We start from the raw sequence: 14,387 nt of genomic DNA on the forward strand, positions 1-14,387 counted from the left end.
AAAGGCTGCTTGAGTAGAAAAAATATGTGGCTTTTCCCCAGACCAACTTTCCAAACACTGCCCTAGCCCTCCCTCCAGGGACCAGGTCAAGATATATGGGCCTCTGGGCAGCCCGGCAATGTGGTGCCCTTCAAACGGTGTTTATTCTTTTTTTTTTTTTTGCGGTACGTGGGCCTCTCACTGTTGTGGCCTCCCCCGTTGCGGAGCACAGGTTCCGGACGCGCAGGCTCAGCGGCCATGGCTCACGGGCCCAGCCGCTCTGCAGCACGTGGGATCTTCCCGGACCGGGGCACGAACCCGTGTCCCCTGCATCGGCAGGCGGACTCTCAACCACTGCGCCACCAGGGAAGCCCGGTGTTTATTCTTTTACTGTTTCTCAATATTTATTTACTGGGGTTTAGGAGAAACTTATTTTCCATTAATAAAAATTGCACACCTCTTTTAAACTTAGAATAAGAATCTGATTCTCCAGTGAGACATGTTTTACAGAAACCGATTCAGCAATAATTCTTTTCCAGAGACAAGAGCAAAGTCAAAGTTGTGAAGAAAAGCACTGCTCAAAGCGTTTCCCGCCTTTTAGAAGTTACCCGTTCTCTTTTCAGTTTTGTGGATTTCCCACCGAATGTTTTTAGGAGGCTTCTTAGAGGGTTTACATTTTAGATCAAGTACGAATTCCCAGTGAATAGCTTTACACTGTGTAGATAAGCATCACAAGATGCCCCCAGAGGTTTGCAGGTCGCGCTCGCACTGGAGGACCCGTCTACTTGAACCCGAGTGTGGCCGCCGAAGCCGGGAGGGTCAGGCAGGGAAGGGCGGGGGACCCCGAGCCGGTGACACATTTTCACTTCGTTGGACGCCCTACAGGCCAGCAGCCGCGGTGCCCAGCCCTCCAACTCGCGGCCCCGCTCACACCCTCCATGGAAGAGCCGCCTCCCACCGCGAATCTCCCCGAATCCAAGCCCTCTGCCTTAGGAGGCGCGTACCCCGACTGGGAGTACCCTCCTTTTTTCTCTGCAGGATTCCAGGAGTGGATTGTAAACCCACCAGGACAATGAGTGAAGAGCCTGTCCCCGAGGCCGCCTCCCCGCCGTCCGCGCAGGGGCAGCAGTACTTCGATCGTTTCTCCGAGGACGACCCCGAGTACCTGCGCCTTCGCAACCGTGCAGCGGACCTGCGGCAGGACTTCAACCTGATGGAGAAGAAGAAGCGTGTCACCATGATCCTGCAGAGCCCGGTGAGCGGGGTCTGCCCTGGCGGGGCGGGGGAGGAGAAAGGAGGCCGCAGGGGGTGTGGCGAGGGGAGATGAGGGGGACGCTGATTCAGCCGGTGAGCCTGAAAGATAAATAACTCCGCTTCCGCTGGCTCAGGGTCGGAGCAATTTTCAGCTCTCTGAGCAAGATGCTCTGGCAACATGGGTGTGTGTCTCTCCCTAGTCACTGGCGGAGGGCAAAACCTGGTTTATATGCAGTGGTTTGGCTCGGTGCCGGGAGGAGGTGGGTCTGACAGGCAGGAGCCCCACCTCAGTTTCTTGTGCCCCTTCTTGAGCCTCACTTTCCAGTCTTCCTTTCCCTCTTCACCGAAAGCTGTAACAATTCGAGTAAACCAGCGGCCACCGGGGGGCGCCACGTGGGAGGGTTGGGGCTCCCTTTTCTGAACGCCACAAAGAGCTCCGTCCTGGTAAATAAGGCTTTGAAGACCCCAGGAGGTGAGGGAGTGGAGGGCACAGCGGGCGAGACCGGATCACCCAGCCGTGGCTGGAGTCTGGAGGTCAGCTGGCACCTGCCTGGCGTGGACACAGAGCTCTTCCTTGAGGCAGGTGGTGCGTTGAGGATGGAGGGTGGAGGGTGGGCCTACTGGACCAGTGAAGCAGGAGGGTGGTGCAGGCCCTCGGAGGGGGAGGAAGAGCAGTGTGGACAGAGGCAAGGGGGAGTCTCAGGGCAGTAAAGCTGGGGGCTCCGCAGGCAACAGTGCATGATCCTAAGTGTTGGGAAGCTCAGGGGCGGAGCTGGCATCTCCAGGTACCTGCCAGGATGAGATCTGCCTCAGCCACTACCCGGGTTTTCTGAGACCCTGGTTGAGAGCACACTGTGAATGCTCGGGCCTCACAGAGGAGTGCTAAGGGGGATGGGCCCGAGGTCTTGGTGACAGGTGACACCATGTTGGGGAGTCTGGAGGAAAATGGCAGCTGCTAAAAACGTTGGGATGACAGAAACTCTGAGGGAGACTAGAAGGGGTGGCGGGTGTGGTAGGAGAAGTGGCAGAGTTAGTACCAACCCAAGTCTGGGGGCCTGAAGGATGGGACTGTATTCTCAGGCAGGAGATGGGGACAGGAGGAGGTCATGCTTCTTCTGTCCTTTTGTAGATTCCCCAACACCTAAGTGGCTCGCCATTTCCTCCTGAGTGCTCCCTGCTGCCACCTGGTGGACAGGCATGCCCCATTTGTGGCCTGATGGTCTGAAAAGCCAGGCTTAGAGTAGCAGGACATCAGAAGTGGAAGTGACCTCTGAGGTCATCAAATCCTGAATATGAAGAAACTGAGGCCCAGAAGAGCCATCGGCCTGGCTAGCGGACAGGAAAGATGGCATACTTTTTCATTCAATTCTGCTTTTTAAAAAGTCTTTTAATTACTAAAGTGAAGTCCTGCCATGTCTGATGGGTGGGCAGGGGAGGGCGTCTAGGCTATCCCTGAGATACAGGAAGGACCAGGAGTCTGGAGTATTGCCCATGAGGCAAAGGGACAGGATTCATTCCCAGAATCTCCTTACTGCTCCCCACACAGCAGTCTGGGGAGGCTCCTGAGGTCCCAGTGGGATTGCCCGGTGCCCCCTGGGACCTAGATATCCCACATGTGGTCCTGGCCTAGCTGACCCAAGGGCTAGGGGTGGGCACTTGGGAGAGGGGCCCTCTGTCTCCCACATGAGGCACACTGGGAGGACCAGCGACTCGGGGGCCTGCTTCAGTCTTTCAGGGAGGAGCTGGAAGGCCTCATCCAGGAGCAGATGAAGAAGGGGAACAACTCCTCCAACATCTGGGCCCTGCGGCAGATCGCGGACTTCATGGCCAGCACCTCCCACGCAGTCTTCCCAACATCTTCCATGAGTACGTGGGGAGCTGGGGAGCTGCCAGGAGCAGAGGTAGAGGAAGTGGGGGAGGGAAAGGCGCAGTCAGAAGCGGCTTGGTTGCTGCCGGCCTACGCAGTGAGCGCTGCAGCTGCATTAACAGGCCTGGGGGAGCTGGGCCGCAGCCAGAGAGATACCTGCCTCTGCTTCTGATGCTGCTGCGATTTAAAGGCCCCAGGAGGATTACCCCTGATGCCCAGAAACCGGAGGGCAGGGGGTGGTGGAGACTTAAGGGAGAACCTAGTTCGGGTTCTGCTGGGGGCGGGCGGAGGATGACACCATGTCACTGCAATGAGAGGCAGGGCGGCCTATGTATGATCCCTCGTAAGCGGATTAGCATGGAGGGAAGAGCTTTGCAACTCAAGGTCCCTTGCACGGCCGCTGCTTGAGGCCCAGGAGTGGACAGTGGAGAGTTAGGATTCTGCTCTCTGTTACTCGAGCTATGGGCACAGAACCTAAGAAAATCCTTGTGTCCTCACAGCATCCAGCCCTAAGGCTGATCTTCCCTCAATCCCCTGGCGTCACTCCCTTGGAGATGGAGTTGGTGGGGGGGGGGGGGGGGCAGATGGGAGGCCATTGGAGCCATTGTCTCCTCACCCCACTGGACAGGCCAACTGACTCCGTAGGCAAGGGCCAAGAGCAACCAGGGCTAGGCACGAACACATCTTCCTTGGCTCTGAAGCTCTGCCCACAACCTTTAAAAAACAGACATCGAAAAATACTTCCCCTCAGCAAGATGAATATAGGATTATAGTTGAAAATTAGGAAAATAGTTGAGAAAGGGTAATAAAAATTACTGTACTGTGTTCTTACAACCAAGAAATTACTATTATCAATATTTTGGCGTATATCCTTCCAGCCTTTTTCTCTTAACATATACAGACTATGCCAAAAAAAGCGGAATCGCATTATACATACAAATTTAATAGCCTTAGCATATCTTGACTAATTTTTCACATAATAAAATATGGTTCTATAGCATAATTTTTGGTGGATGTATGCTCTTCTGTACATGGCTGAATATGCCACAGTTTATTTAATCAGTTTCCCATTTTTGGACTTTTAGGTGGTTTCCAACTTTTTGCTATTATGAATGACAATGCAATAAACATCCTTGTAAATAAATCTGCGAGTATATCCATGACTATTTTCTTAAGATAAATTACTAGAAGTAGAATTGCTAGACTGAATTATACGCATGTTTTAAAGGCAGCAATGCATAATGCCAAATTACCCTGGAGAAAGATGGAATGAATTTACATTCCTACCAGAAATGCAAGAGTACCCGTTTCCTCCACCCTGATCTGTAGTCTGTGTTACCATTTGTTTCATCCTCATGATATGATGGGTGATGAATAGTACTTTGTGTTTTGATCTGCATTTGATTACTATAGAGATTGAATATATTTTCATATACATATTGGGCATGATTTTCTTTTTGTACTAAATTGCCTGTCACATCCTTTGCCAATTTTGCTACTTGCATATTCTTTTCTTACAGATTTAAAAATCATAAAGTAAGGCTAGTTCCCTACTATCTGTCAAATACATTGCAGATTTTTTTCCAGTGTCTCCTTTGCCTTTTAATTTTGTTCATGATATTTTTGTGTTGCAGAATTCTTTAATTTCCATGTAGTTGAATCCATTATTATTTTCCTTTGTGTTTTCTGCTTTTGATTGCATACTTAGAAACACCTTCCCTATGTTTTATCATCCAATAAAATACCCTTAATTATTCATTTGCCAATTTTTCTCCACCATTGTTTAAGTTGATTCTTTAAAATTACTTTAGAAGTATTTTGTCACGTCTCTCCATCCACCTCAAAAAATTCCTTTTGGGATTTTGATTGGGATTACATTAAATGAATAGATTAATTTGGTGGAGAATTTATAAATGTACAACTTTATATTAGAATGTAAACTCCATGGCGGGGAGGATATATGTATGTTTTGTTCACCGTTAGAGTAGTGTCCTGGACTTAGAAAAGTAGCACCTGGCATATAACAGGTGCTTAAAAAATATGTGCATAAATGAATTTTAAATCTTTTCAGAAATGATGTGTGTCTTCTATTTATTTAAATCTTTTAAAATGTCCATCAGAAAAGCTAGTAGTTATTTTCTTATAGTCCTTACTAATTTCTTGTTAAGTTTATCCTGGAAATTTTATGTAACTTTGTCATTTTAAGTGATTCTCCAATCAACTTTTTTTCTGGTTATAGCTGTCATCTAGGGAAATCGTTGGAGATATATGTATTTATATATTATTTAAACTAGCCACTTACTGGACTCTTAAATTCTAGTATGTTCTCAATTCTTTGGGGCTTTGTATATAGAAAAATCACATAATCTGCAAATAATGGTCATTTTGCAACCTTCAATCCAACATTTACCCTTTGGTTTGCTTTTCCAGTTTTCTCATTGCATCCGTTAGAACTCTCAGAACAATGTTTAATAATAGATTAGAGAGTAATCATCCTTGTCTTGTTTCTGACTTTTTTTTTTTTTTACCACAAGAGTTTGAGATAGTTATTCTTTATCATGTTAAGAAAATATCTTTGTATTCTAGTTCAGTATGGGTTTTTCTCAGAAATGGATATTGAATTTTATAAAATGCATTTTGGGCATTTATTGATTTTTCTTTCCCTGATGTGGTGAATTATATTAATAGATTTCTGAATATTGAACTCTTTTTTTCATTCCTGAAATAAATCATTCATGGTTTTGATGCATTCTTTTAAAAATACTCTTCTGGGTTTGATTTGCTGGAATTTTATTAATTTTTGCATCCATAGTCACACATGATAAAAAGCAGTTCACTTTTTGGGCAGCCTTTGTTTAGTATTGGTATTAAGACTATAATTTCCTAAGATGAATCAGGGTGATCCCCACCCATTTCTTTGCCCTAATGGAATTTAAATTAGATAGGAAGTCTCTGCTCTTTTAAGATTTATTATTCACTTGTAAAGCTATCCAGATATGGAATATTTGGATAACATTTTTTTTCTGTTTCATTTAAAGTTCTTTAAAATTTTATTTTGCTGCTTCTTGAGTAAATTTTGGTCATATTTTATATAAAATAATCCATTTCGTGTGCCTTTAAAAAATTATTAGCCTGATTTACAATATTATTTTTATTGCTTAAACCTTCTACTGTGGATATGACATCCCATTCTCATTCCTGGTGCTGTGTATTCCCACTTCCTCTTTATTGGCCAATCCAGATGTTGGCTTCCTCATAGATCTTCTCACATAAACCAGTTCTTGGATTTACATATTGGTTCTACTAACTTTCTTGTTTTCTGATTTACTGATTTTGTTTTTATACTCATTAATTCTTTTCCATAACTCTTCTTTGGTTTATTTTGTTCTTTATGTTTTTCTACAATAGAATAAAACGGATTTGATTATTTTCATATTTAATTCAATAATAAAGGCATTTAAGACTATGAATTTTTTTCTCTGAGTATAAATTTGGTCTTATCCCATACATTTTGACATGTAGTATTTCCTTTATTGTTAATTTCTAGGTAGTTTGCAGTTGCTGTTTTGGTTTTATTTTTATTCTAAAATAAAATAAACACACTCCGAGAGTGTGTTTTCTCATTTCTAAGTGTTGGAATTTGTATTCTTTTAAAGATTTGTTGATAATGTCTAGTTTTATTGCATTATGTTTAGACAATGTAGCCTACTTAATGTCTGTGTTGGGGATTTATTGAGATTTTCTTTGTGCCCTAGTAATATCATACTTAAATGATATATGGGTGTAGGCTCTATCTCTGGGACGTAGTATTTAATCTTCATCCTCATTTATTGTTTTTGATTTTATAAAGAATTAATGTCTCCCACTGTATTTGATTTCTGTTCATTTCTCTCTGTTTCTGATAGCTTTTGCTTTGAATATCTTGAAACGCTTTTCAAAGTATACATGTTTCTATAGCTATATCTTCATTATGGATTATGCCTTTAATCCATGTAAAATGACCTACAAAATGATCCTTTTTGTCCAAAAGAATATCCTTTTCCTTGGCTTCTACTTTGATCATGTTATGGCTCTATTTATCTTTTTGTTTATTTTTGCCTTGGCATACTTTTGATGGTCCCTTTATTTTTACCTGTTTTGTGTCACTTTATTGTAGTATTTGTTAGTTTTTGTAAATCTCCTATAGTACTGTCTTTGGCATCTGTTGCTGTAGCAGAGAAGTCTGAAACAGTCTATTATTGGTTCCTTTGTAGGTAACCAATTTTTTTTCTAGGTGCTTGTGGATTTTCCCCCTTACCCTTGTATTTCAAGACTGTGTCAGGAAGCATATCATATAATTGTAGGCTTTTCTTTTAATGGACTTTTCTCCCGTGAAATGCAGTAAGTTCTTTCAGTTTTTATATATATGTCTTTTTTTCAATTCTGAATTTTTTTCTTCTATTATACCAGTACTTATAGCTTATACGCCAGGTCCTCTGGTCTTTGTCTCCCATATCTATCATATTCTTTCTCATCACTTTCATATCTCTGACCTTATACTCTTCCTTTTGAGAGAGAAATAGGGCTGACCAGCATTCCCATCACCTCACTGACCAGCAGCTGCCAGGAAAACAGTTGGATGCCTGAAAATCTTGTTGGTGCACGCCAGGGTATCTGAGTCAGGGAATGTGGAGAGGGAACCTTTCACGTGTCTGAAGTTCAAGCCCGGAGAGGTTGTTCTTTGTCCATTTGCCTTAGAATTTTCTTTGCCTGGTTGGTTTTGGGTTTTTTTGGTTGTTTTGTTTTTGTTGCTTTTTTCTAAATAGTGTGTCCTTCAGGCTTAGCTTTCAGGGGGTTTGGTGGATTTTCATCTTTTTCTGTGTTTTCTTAGGTACTTTGAAATAATGGCCCAGTTAGATTTTCACTTTCGTGAGGATGGTCACAATAAGCGTTCTTTCTATGAAGACCCTGAGCACAGAGGACTGGGGACTCCTGTGGATCCCTCTGGTCTATCCTGGGCCTGTGGGTGGGTAGTCCTCATGGGGAAGCTCCACAGGGCTGGGGAGGGGACTCTTTGATACAGGACACAGAGGACATGACAGAGTGAGTATTTTCAGTCCTATTCTGGCCTCCTGCCATCTCTGGGGCTCCATAGTTATTTCTAAGAGAAGGATTCAAAGGACTCTGGGTCTGAAGGCTCTCCCAACAACAGCCTCCCTCCCTTCCAGCTTTGTCTGGGGGCCTTATGCTTTGGATATGCCTCCCAGCTTGCTGCAGGGGGTGAAGCAAAGAGGTAAATACTTATCTGGGGAACTAGAGAGGAGGCAGGCATCCCAGGTTGGTCAGTTTGAATTAGAAACCCTTGATTCTTGGGTTTCGTTGTTGCTCTTCTTGCCAGTTTAGCTGGGCCTTTGGACCACTTCTGTCCCTGTCAACTTCGTGTACTGGACACACGCACTGGAGGCATATCACCGTTGGTGGGCACAGGCCCTTTGGGGGCATCTTCCTGACATGGGGTGTTCAAGGCTTGCTCTGCTTGCTTTATGCCCCCAGTCTACCCTCATATTTGCAGCCCGTCTCGTCATTTCAACTAATGGCAAACCTGATAGAGGACATGCATCACGTGGTGTGACAGTGAGGTTTATAGAGCTGGTGGAAGCTTCCAAAGAGCATTGTAATCCATTAACGGTTTTAGTGGGAAGCTGGGAGAGACAGCATCAGGAGGCTCCCAGCCAGACATCATCTTAAGCCAGAACCCTTTCCTGTTGATTCTTTTAGCGTCTCCTAGACACTGATTAATTGGAGTTCTGGGGCTCAGATGCCCTCTTCTGCCTTCCTGAGGCACGCAGGCAGCGCTCATCGTGGTTAATGGGACGGACTGAGCGTCAGCTCCTAGACCCTCTGGGTGCCCTGACTATGCATGTCCTGACTAGGCTCATTTCCCTATTACTTCCACATCCCTCTGAGTTCCCCAAAAGAGCCATAACTAACCAAGGGACTGCATATCCAGAGGGGAGCAGATGTGGCCGCCCGAGGCCTCCAGCCCCTCAGCCAGCACAGCTACACTGACTTCTGGAAGTTCATGACTTGTCAGAAAAACGTGACGAATTTACTTCCTGGTTGACTTGACTTTCTGCCTGCCCTGTTTCCAAATTAGACAAAAAGTTATATTACATGGTATAGTTGAAACAATATAATGGTTAGTAATGTCTTCATTAAAACTGATAAAATATACTCATATTTCCACTCAGAAATTTATTTATGCTTTTATTCAATGTCCATCTCTAGGGTTTGTGGTCAGCTTGGCCTTCCGAGAAACTTTCATTCTGTGGCCTTGAGTCTGGCCATGATTTTTGACCGAAAGCAATGCCATTCTTCCCCGAAGGAGCAGAGGACCTTATTGGGCACAGCTGTCCATTCTGTGGATTTTCTCCTCTGGAGTCAGGGTCAAAGAATGTTGAATTCCCTGAAGTCTCGTGTGTGGTTGTAGTGCCAGTGAGAATTTGAGAGGACAGGGGCAGGGCAGGGGAGGGCAGACGGGAGCCCCTGACCCAAAAGATGCCCTGTGCCCCTGCAGACTTCTCCATGATGACACCCATCAATGACCTCCACACAGCCGATTCCTTGAACCTGGCCAAGGGGGAGCGGCTCATGCGGTGTAAGATCAGCAGTGTCTACCGCCTCCTGGACCTGTACGGCTGGGCCCAGCTGAGCGACACCTACGTCACGGTAAGGAGAGCATTTGGGGGTGAGGTGGGGCAATGTGTGTGACCCCCCACCAAATCCAAAGGGAGAACTCCTGATCTTTGGCATGGCCATGGCACTGCTGGTGGCCTTTGGCCAAAATTCAATGAGCCCTTCCAAGGTTTCTAACCACTGTGGTTTCCTGAGACAGATAACCTGCCCAGTGGGCACATCTCTGGATGAGGAGCCAGGAATTTCTGGATCCTATTTCTAGGGCTACCCTTGACCATTGGGAGATTCCTCCTGTAGTTCCATCTCCCCAGCTCCAAATAAAGCTGAGTCCTCTTCATCTCTTATGGGTCAGGGAGAAGTAAAGGTTCTTGGGGGGAAGATTTGGGTGCAGTGGATTTAGGGAAAGAGGGGATTCAAGCAGTATGGCATTGAAAATGACCCCTCTCCCTCCTTGCCTCTGAGAACACGTGTCTTTCCTCCAGTTGAGGGTCAGCAAGGAGCAGGACCACTTCCTGATCAGCCCTAAGGGAGTTTCTTGCAGCGAAGTCACAGCATCCAGCCTGGTGAGTACAGTCCGGCCTGTCACCACCCATTTCTTGCTGAAATGACAGTACTCTCTCTGCTCCTACGGTGAGAAGTCATCTCCAAGGTAGCCCCTGCCATCCTGTCCTTCTTGCAGTTTGCAATCTAGTGGGACAGAGAAGTCACATGGACACCAAAACAAACTGAGAGCGCAGAGCATGATGTGATCAAGAGACGAAATGAGAGGTGCAGGCTGCAAGCGCAGTGGGAGGGCGAGGGGAGAAGAGATGAGCCTGGAGGGCCCTGAGCCTGGGATTGGACAAAGGCTGGGAGTCGGGAAGCCTTCCAGCTGAGGGGATACATTAGAACAACAGCCAGTGCTTTGTCCCAAAGCAGTGCAAGACTCTTCTAGTGCCGGTGCCCTGAGAGAGAGCTTCTGGATCCCCTTTCTGTTCTCCTGCCCCTTTTAGGCGTGGTAGGAAGAAACTTCCAGAATCGGTTTCGATCAGGAAAGATTTCTGGGTGCGGGGGTGGGGGGGAGAGGAGAGCAGTCTAGGGACTGGCTTAGAAGCAGAAGAAGTCGAGTTCAGGTGCATTTTTACATTGACACAAAGTTGTTTTTGTCTGTGCTTAGACGCGATTAAGGAGTGGCTTTTGTCTTCTGTGTCACAGTCAAAAGTGGCAAAAGTCTCTGGGGATGATGTTCTATGAGATTGTTAATGTTTGGCAGTGCCATGGCTTAGGTATGTGCCAGGTCAGCCACAGCGACCAGCAGTTGTGTGTGTGTGTGTGTGTGTGTGTGTGTGTGCACGCGCCCGCCCGTGCGCGTGCGCGTGTGTTTTCACCATGACACCCACAACCCCTTGGAGTCAAAAGCAGATTGTAAGACCAGTGACTGCTCTCCATGTGTCCTTTAAGACCTAGCTTTCGGGTGACTGGTAAATGGGTGTTCATTATATGATCCTCTTTACCTCTGTGTGTGATTAAAAATTTTTCAAATTAAAAAGTGGGAAAAAAAGGAAAAAGGCTCAGTTTAGATGTTCTTCCCTTTAATAGGAGGAATTAAGACTCCTCCTATCTGCTTCTAGAGAATTCTGTGAATGGTTCTCCTCTTGCACCTTGCTACTCAAAGTGTGGTCCGTGGACCAGCAGCAGGGCTATCACTGGGATCTTGTTAGAAATGCAGACTCTCAGGCCGAGTTCTTGGCCTACGGAATTCGATTCTGCATTTTGACAGGATCTCCAGGTGATTCTTTTTTTAAAATCAAATGTTTTTAAATTGGAGTACAGTCGATTTACAATGTTGCATTAATTTCTGCTGTACAGCAAAATGATTCAGTGATACATGTATATGCATTCTTTTTTTATATATTTTTTCCATTATGGTTTATCATAGGATATTGAATATAGTTCTCTGTGCTATACAGTAGGACCTTGTTGTTTATCCATTCTATATATAAAAGCTTACATCTGCTAACCCCAGCCTCCCACTCCATCCCTCCCCCAACCCCTCCCCCCCTTGGCAACCGCCAGTCTCTTCTCTATGTCCCTGATTCTGTTTCATAGATAGGTTCATTTGTGTCATATTTTAGATTCCACAGATAAGTGATATCACATGGTATTTGTCTTTCTCTTTCTGACTTACTTCACTTAGTATGATAATCTCTAGTTGCATCCAGGTGATTAAAGTTTGAGAAACTCTGCTCTAGCATTTTTCAATGCTGAATTATAATCGCCTTTGTTTCCCAGTAGCCTGTGTGCTCACCCTGCAGGCAGGAATGGGGTCTCTTGCCCCCCACATAAAGCACATCCATTGCCCGTGGTATGGTGGAGAGTGGACACAGGTGGGTGGGTGTGTGCCTGGCCCACCTGCGGGGAGGGGAATGAGGGGCCTCTGCCTGCTGGTGGCCGGAAGTCTCTCTTCCCCCCGGCCCAGATCAAGGTGAACATCCTGGGAGAGGTGGTGGAGAAGGGCAGCAGCTGCTTCCCAGTGGACACCACGGGCTTCTGCCTGCACTCGGCCATCTACGCTGCCAGACCCGACGTGCGCTGTGTCATCCACCTGCATACTCCGGCCACAGCGGCGGTGAGTGTCAGCTCTTCAGTCAGCATTTCAGTCCCCGAGGCTGGCGGCAGACCCATGGCACCTGTCTCTCTGAGGGTCTCCCTAGCCCCCAAGCTAGGAGCAAACTCACCATATAAAACAGTTCTGGAAAAATTCCCTGGAACTCAGAGCAAGGTGAGGAGGGGACACCCAACATGGGAACCTCCTCCTCTGCATTTTCTAACTATGGAAGTCTAGGTGAGGGGAGACAAGGTGAAGATGTGTAAAGTCTTCCCTGCTGCACCCCGCACCTGCTACATACGCAAACCGGTGCCACAGGCCCGGGTGACGGCACCTTCCGAGTGTCTGGGAACTGGGAGAGAGCAGAGGGAAGACCCTCAAGGAGCAAGTGTCCCCCAAGGGTCTCTGGGCATTTCTCCATGTCTACCTGAGATGCTGCGGTGCACCTGGAAAGACAGCAGACAACCAGTCTGGGTGTTCCCTCAACCCTCACCCCCAGGCCACATGCCTACAGGGGCAAAAAAGACCTGTCACTGGCCTGTGTTTTTCTCCGCAAATCACTCCAGTTATAAGCACTCAGACCTTCCAGAATTCGGACTAAGACTGCATGTTGTATTCGTGCCAAGTATCCATTTCTGCAGAGCCGGGGCTTACACGAGGGGCAAGATGAGTGAAGGGGGGTGAGCGGCTCTCCTAACCTCTCCACGCTCCTTGCTTTTAATAAAAGGCGGGGTTTGGGGCATGACCGTTTCAGCCTGTGTTTTAACCCTGTTCTCTGGCACTTGCATTGCTCCGTTGCCGGTAAAATGCGGGCTTCTCAATGGGCCTCCCTGTTAGTGAAGAGTCGTGGCTGTTGATGCACTGACCCAAGGCTGAGGGTCTCGCGCAACCCACCCCAGGGACCCTGGACCCTGCTTCAGCCCAGCCTGGTGCCAACTCCACCAGCCTTGCCTCTTCCCGGGTCCTAGGACAAGAGCCAAGCAGGGGTGGACAGCAGCACGCCATCCCTTGAGCGTATGCTTTGCAGCAGTTTTAAAAGGTGATGTCTTGACATGGCAGCTGGGAAAAGTGTGACGAAAAGTCTTTAGAGGAAGCAGTGAGAAAGCAAGAGCCTCGCCAAGGCGGGGGTGGGGGTGTGGGGGGGTGCCTTTCTCGTGCGCTCGCTCCCTCCCCTGCCACGTCGCCAGACAGAACTTGACTGCTGCTCTGAGGCCAGGGTGACTGTGACAGAGGGGCGAGGAGCGGGGTGGAGCTGCTGCACCAAACATTCATTCCGTCGTCTCACTACAGGTGTCAGCCATGAAGTGGGGCCTCCTGCCTGTGTCCCACAACGCCCTGCTGGTGGGGGACATGGCCTATTATGACTTCAACGGCGAGATAGAGCAGGAAGCCGATCGGATCAACCTGCAGAAGTGCCTTGGACCCACCTGCAAGGTTCGGCTCAGCTGTTCTGGGAAGATGCTCTGGGTGGGACTGTCAAAACCCGACATCACAAGAGCGACAAATGTTCATTGGAAAATGTTTATAAGTTGCAGATAAACAGCAATAACAACAAATGACATAAAACTCTTTCACCCTACCCTGCGATTTGGGTGCACACCCCCATTAACTATTCATATAGATTTACAAAACTAGGATTATAAAATATATTCTCCCTTTTCCCCTTAGCGATATACAGTAAACACCCTTGTATGTTACTAAATACTTTCTAATCACTAGTTTAAATTATACTTCATTGTATGAATGGCTGTGCCACTATTTACCTACACAGTCCTCTATGGTTGGACATTGAAAAGTTTTCCCCCAAATATTCTCTTAATATAAACAACTCTGTGATGAAAATTCTTTCAGCTACATCTTTGTATTTGCTTGGGATGATTTCCTTAGGATAAACTCCTAAGGATGCACATTTTAAAACTCTTACTTCATAGTACCAAATTGTCCTCTCCTTCGGCCATGACTAGTACGTGAGAATGCCATTTCCCTACAGTCTCCCCAAACTTGACTGTTATCACTGTTTTTGCT

The 14,387-nt window shown here is 46.6% G+C and overlaps 1 protein-coding gene across 1 annotated transcript in view; it reads left to right on the top strand.

The window, feature by feature from the left end:
* Nucleotides 1-14,387, top strand: part of ADD2 (adducin 2) — a 103,892-nt gene that overhangs the window by 64,894 nt on the left and 24,611 nt on the right. Inside the window, exons 2-7 of the mRNA XM_029231913.1 lie at nucleotides 1,018-1,234; nucleotides 2,961-3,099; nucleotides 9,657-9,808; nucleotides 10,258-10,338; nucleotides 12,234-12,383; nucleotides 13,653-13,796. Of these exons, the coding sequence (XP_029087746.1) occupies nucleotides 1,018-1,234; nucleotides 2,961-3,099; nucleotides 9,657-9,808; nucleotides 10,258-10,338; nucleotides 12,234-12,383; nucleotides 13,653-13,796 (883 nt within the window). The remainder of the gene's footprint in view (nucleotides 1-1,017; nucleotides 1,235-2,960; nucleotides 3,100-9,656; nucleotides 9,809-10,257; nucleotides 10,339-12,233; nucleotides 12,384-13,652; nucleotides 13,797-14,387) is intronic.

The sequence above is a fragment of the Monodon monoceros genome, unplaced genomic scaffold (assembly GCF_005190385.1).
Source record: "Monodon monoceros isolate NGI ecotype Baffin Bay Population unplaced genomic scaffold, NGI_Narwhal_1 Super_Scaffold_19, whole genome shotgun sequence".
Lineage (NCBI taxonomy): Eukaryota > Metazoa > Chordata > Mammalia > Artiodactyla > Monodontidae > Monodon > Monodon monoceros.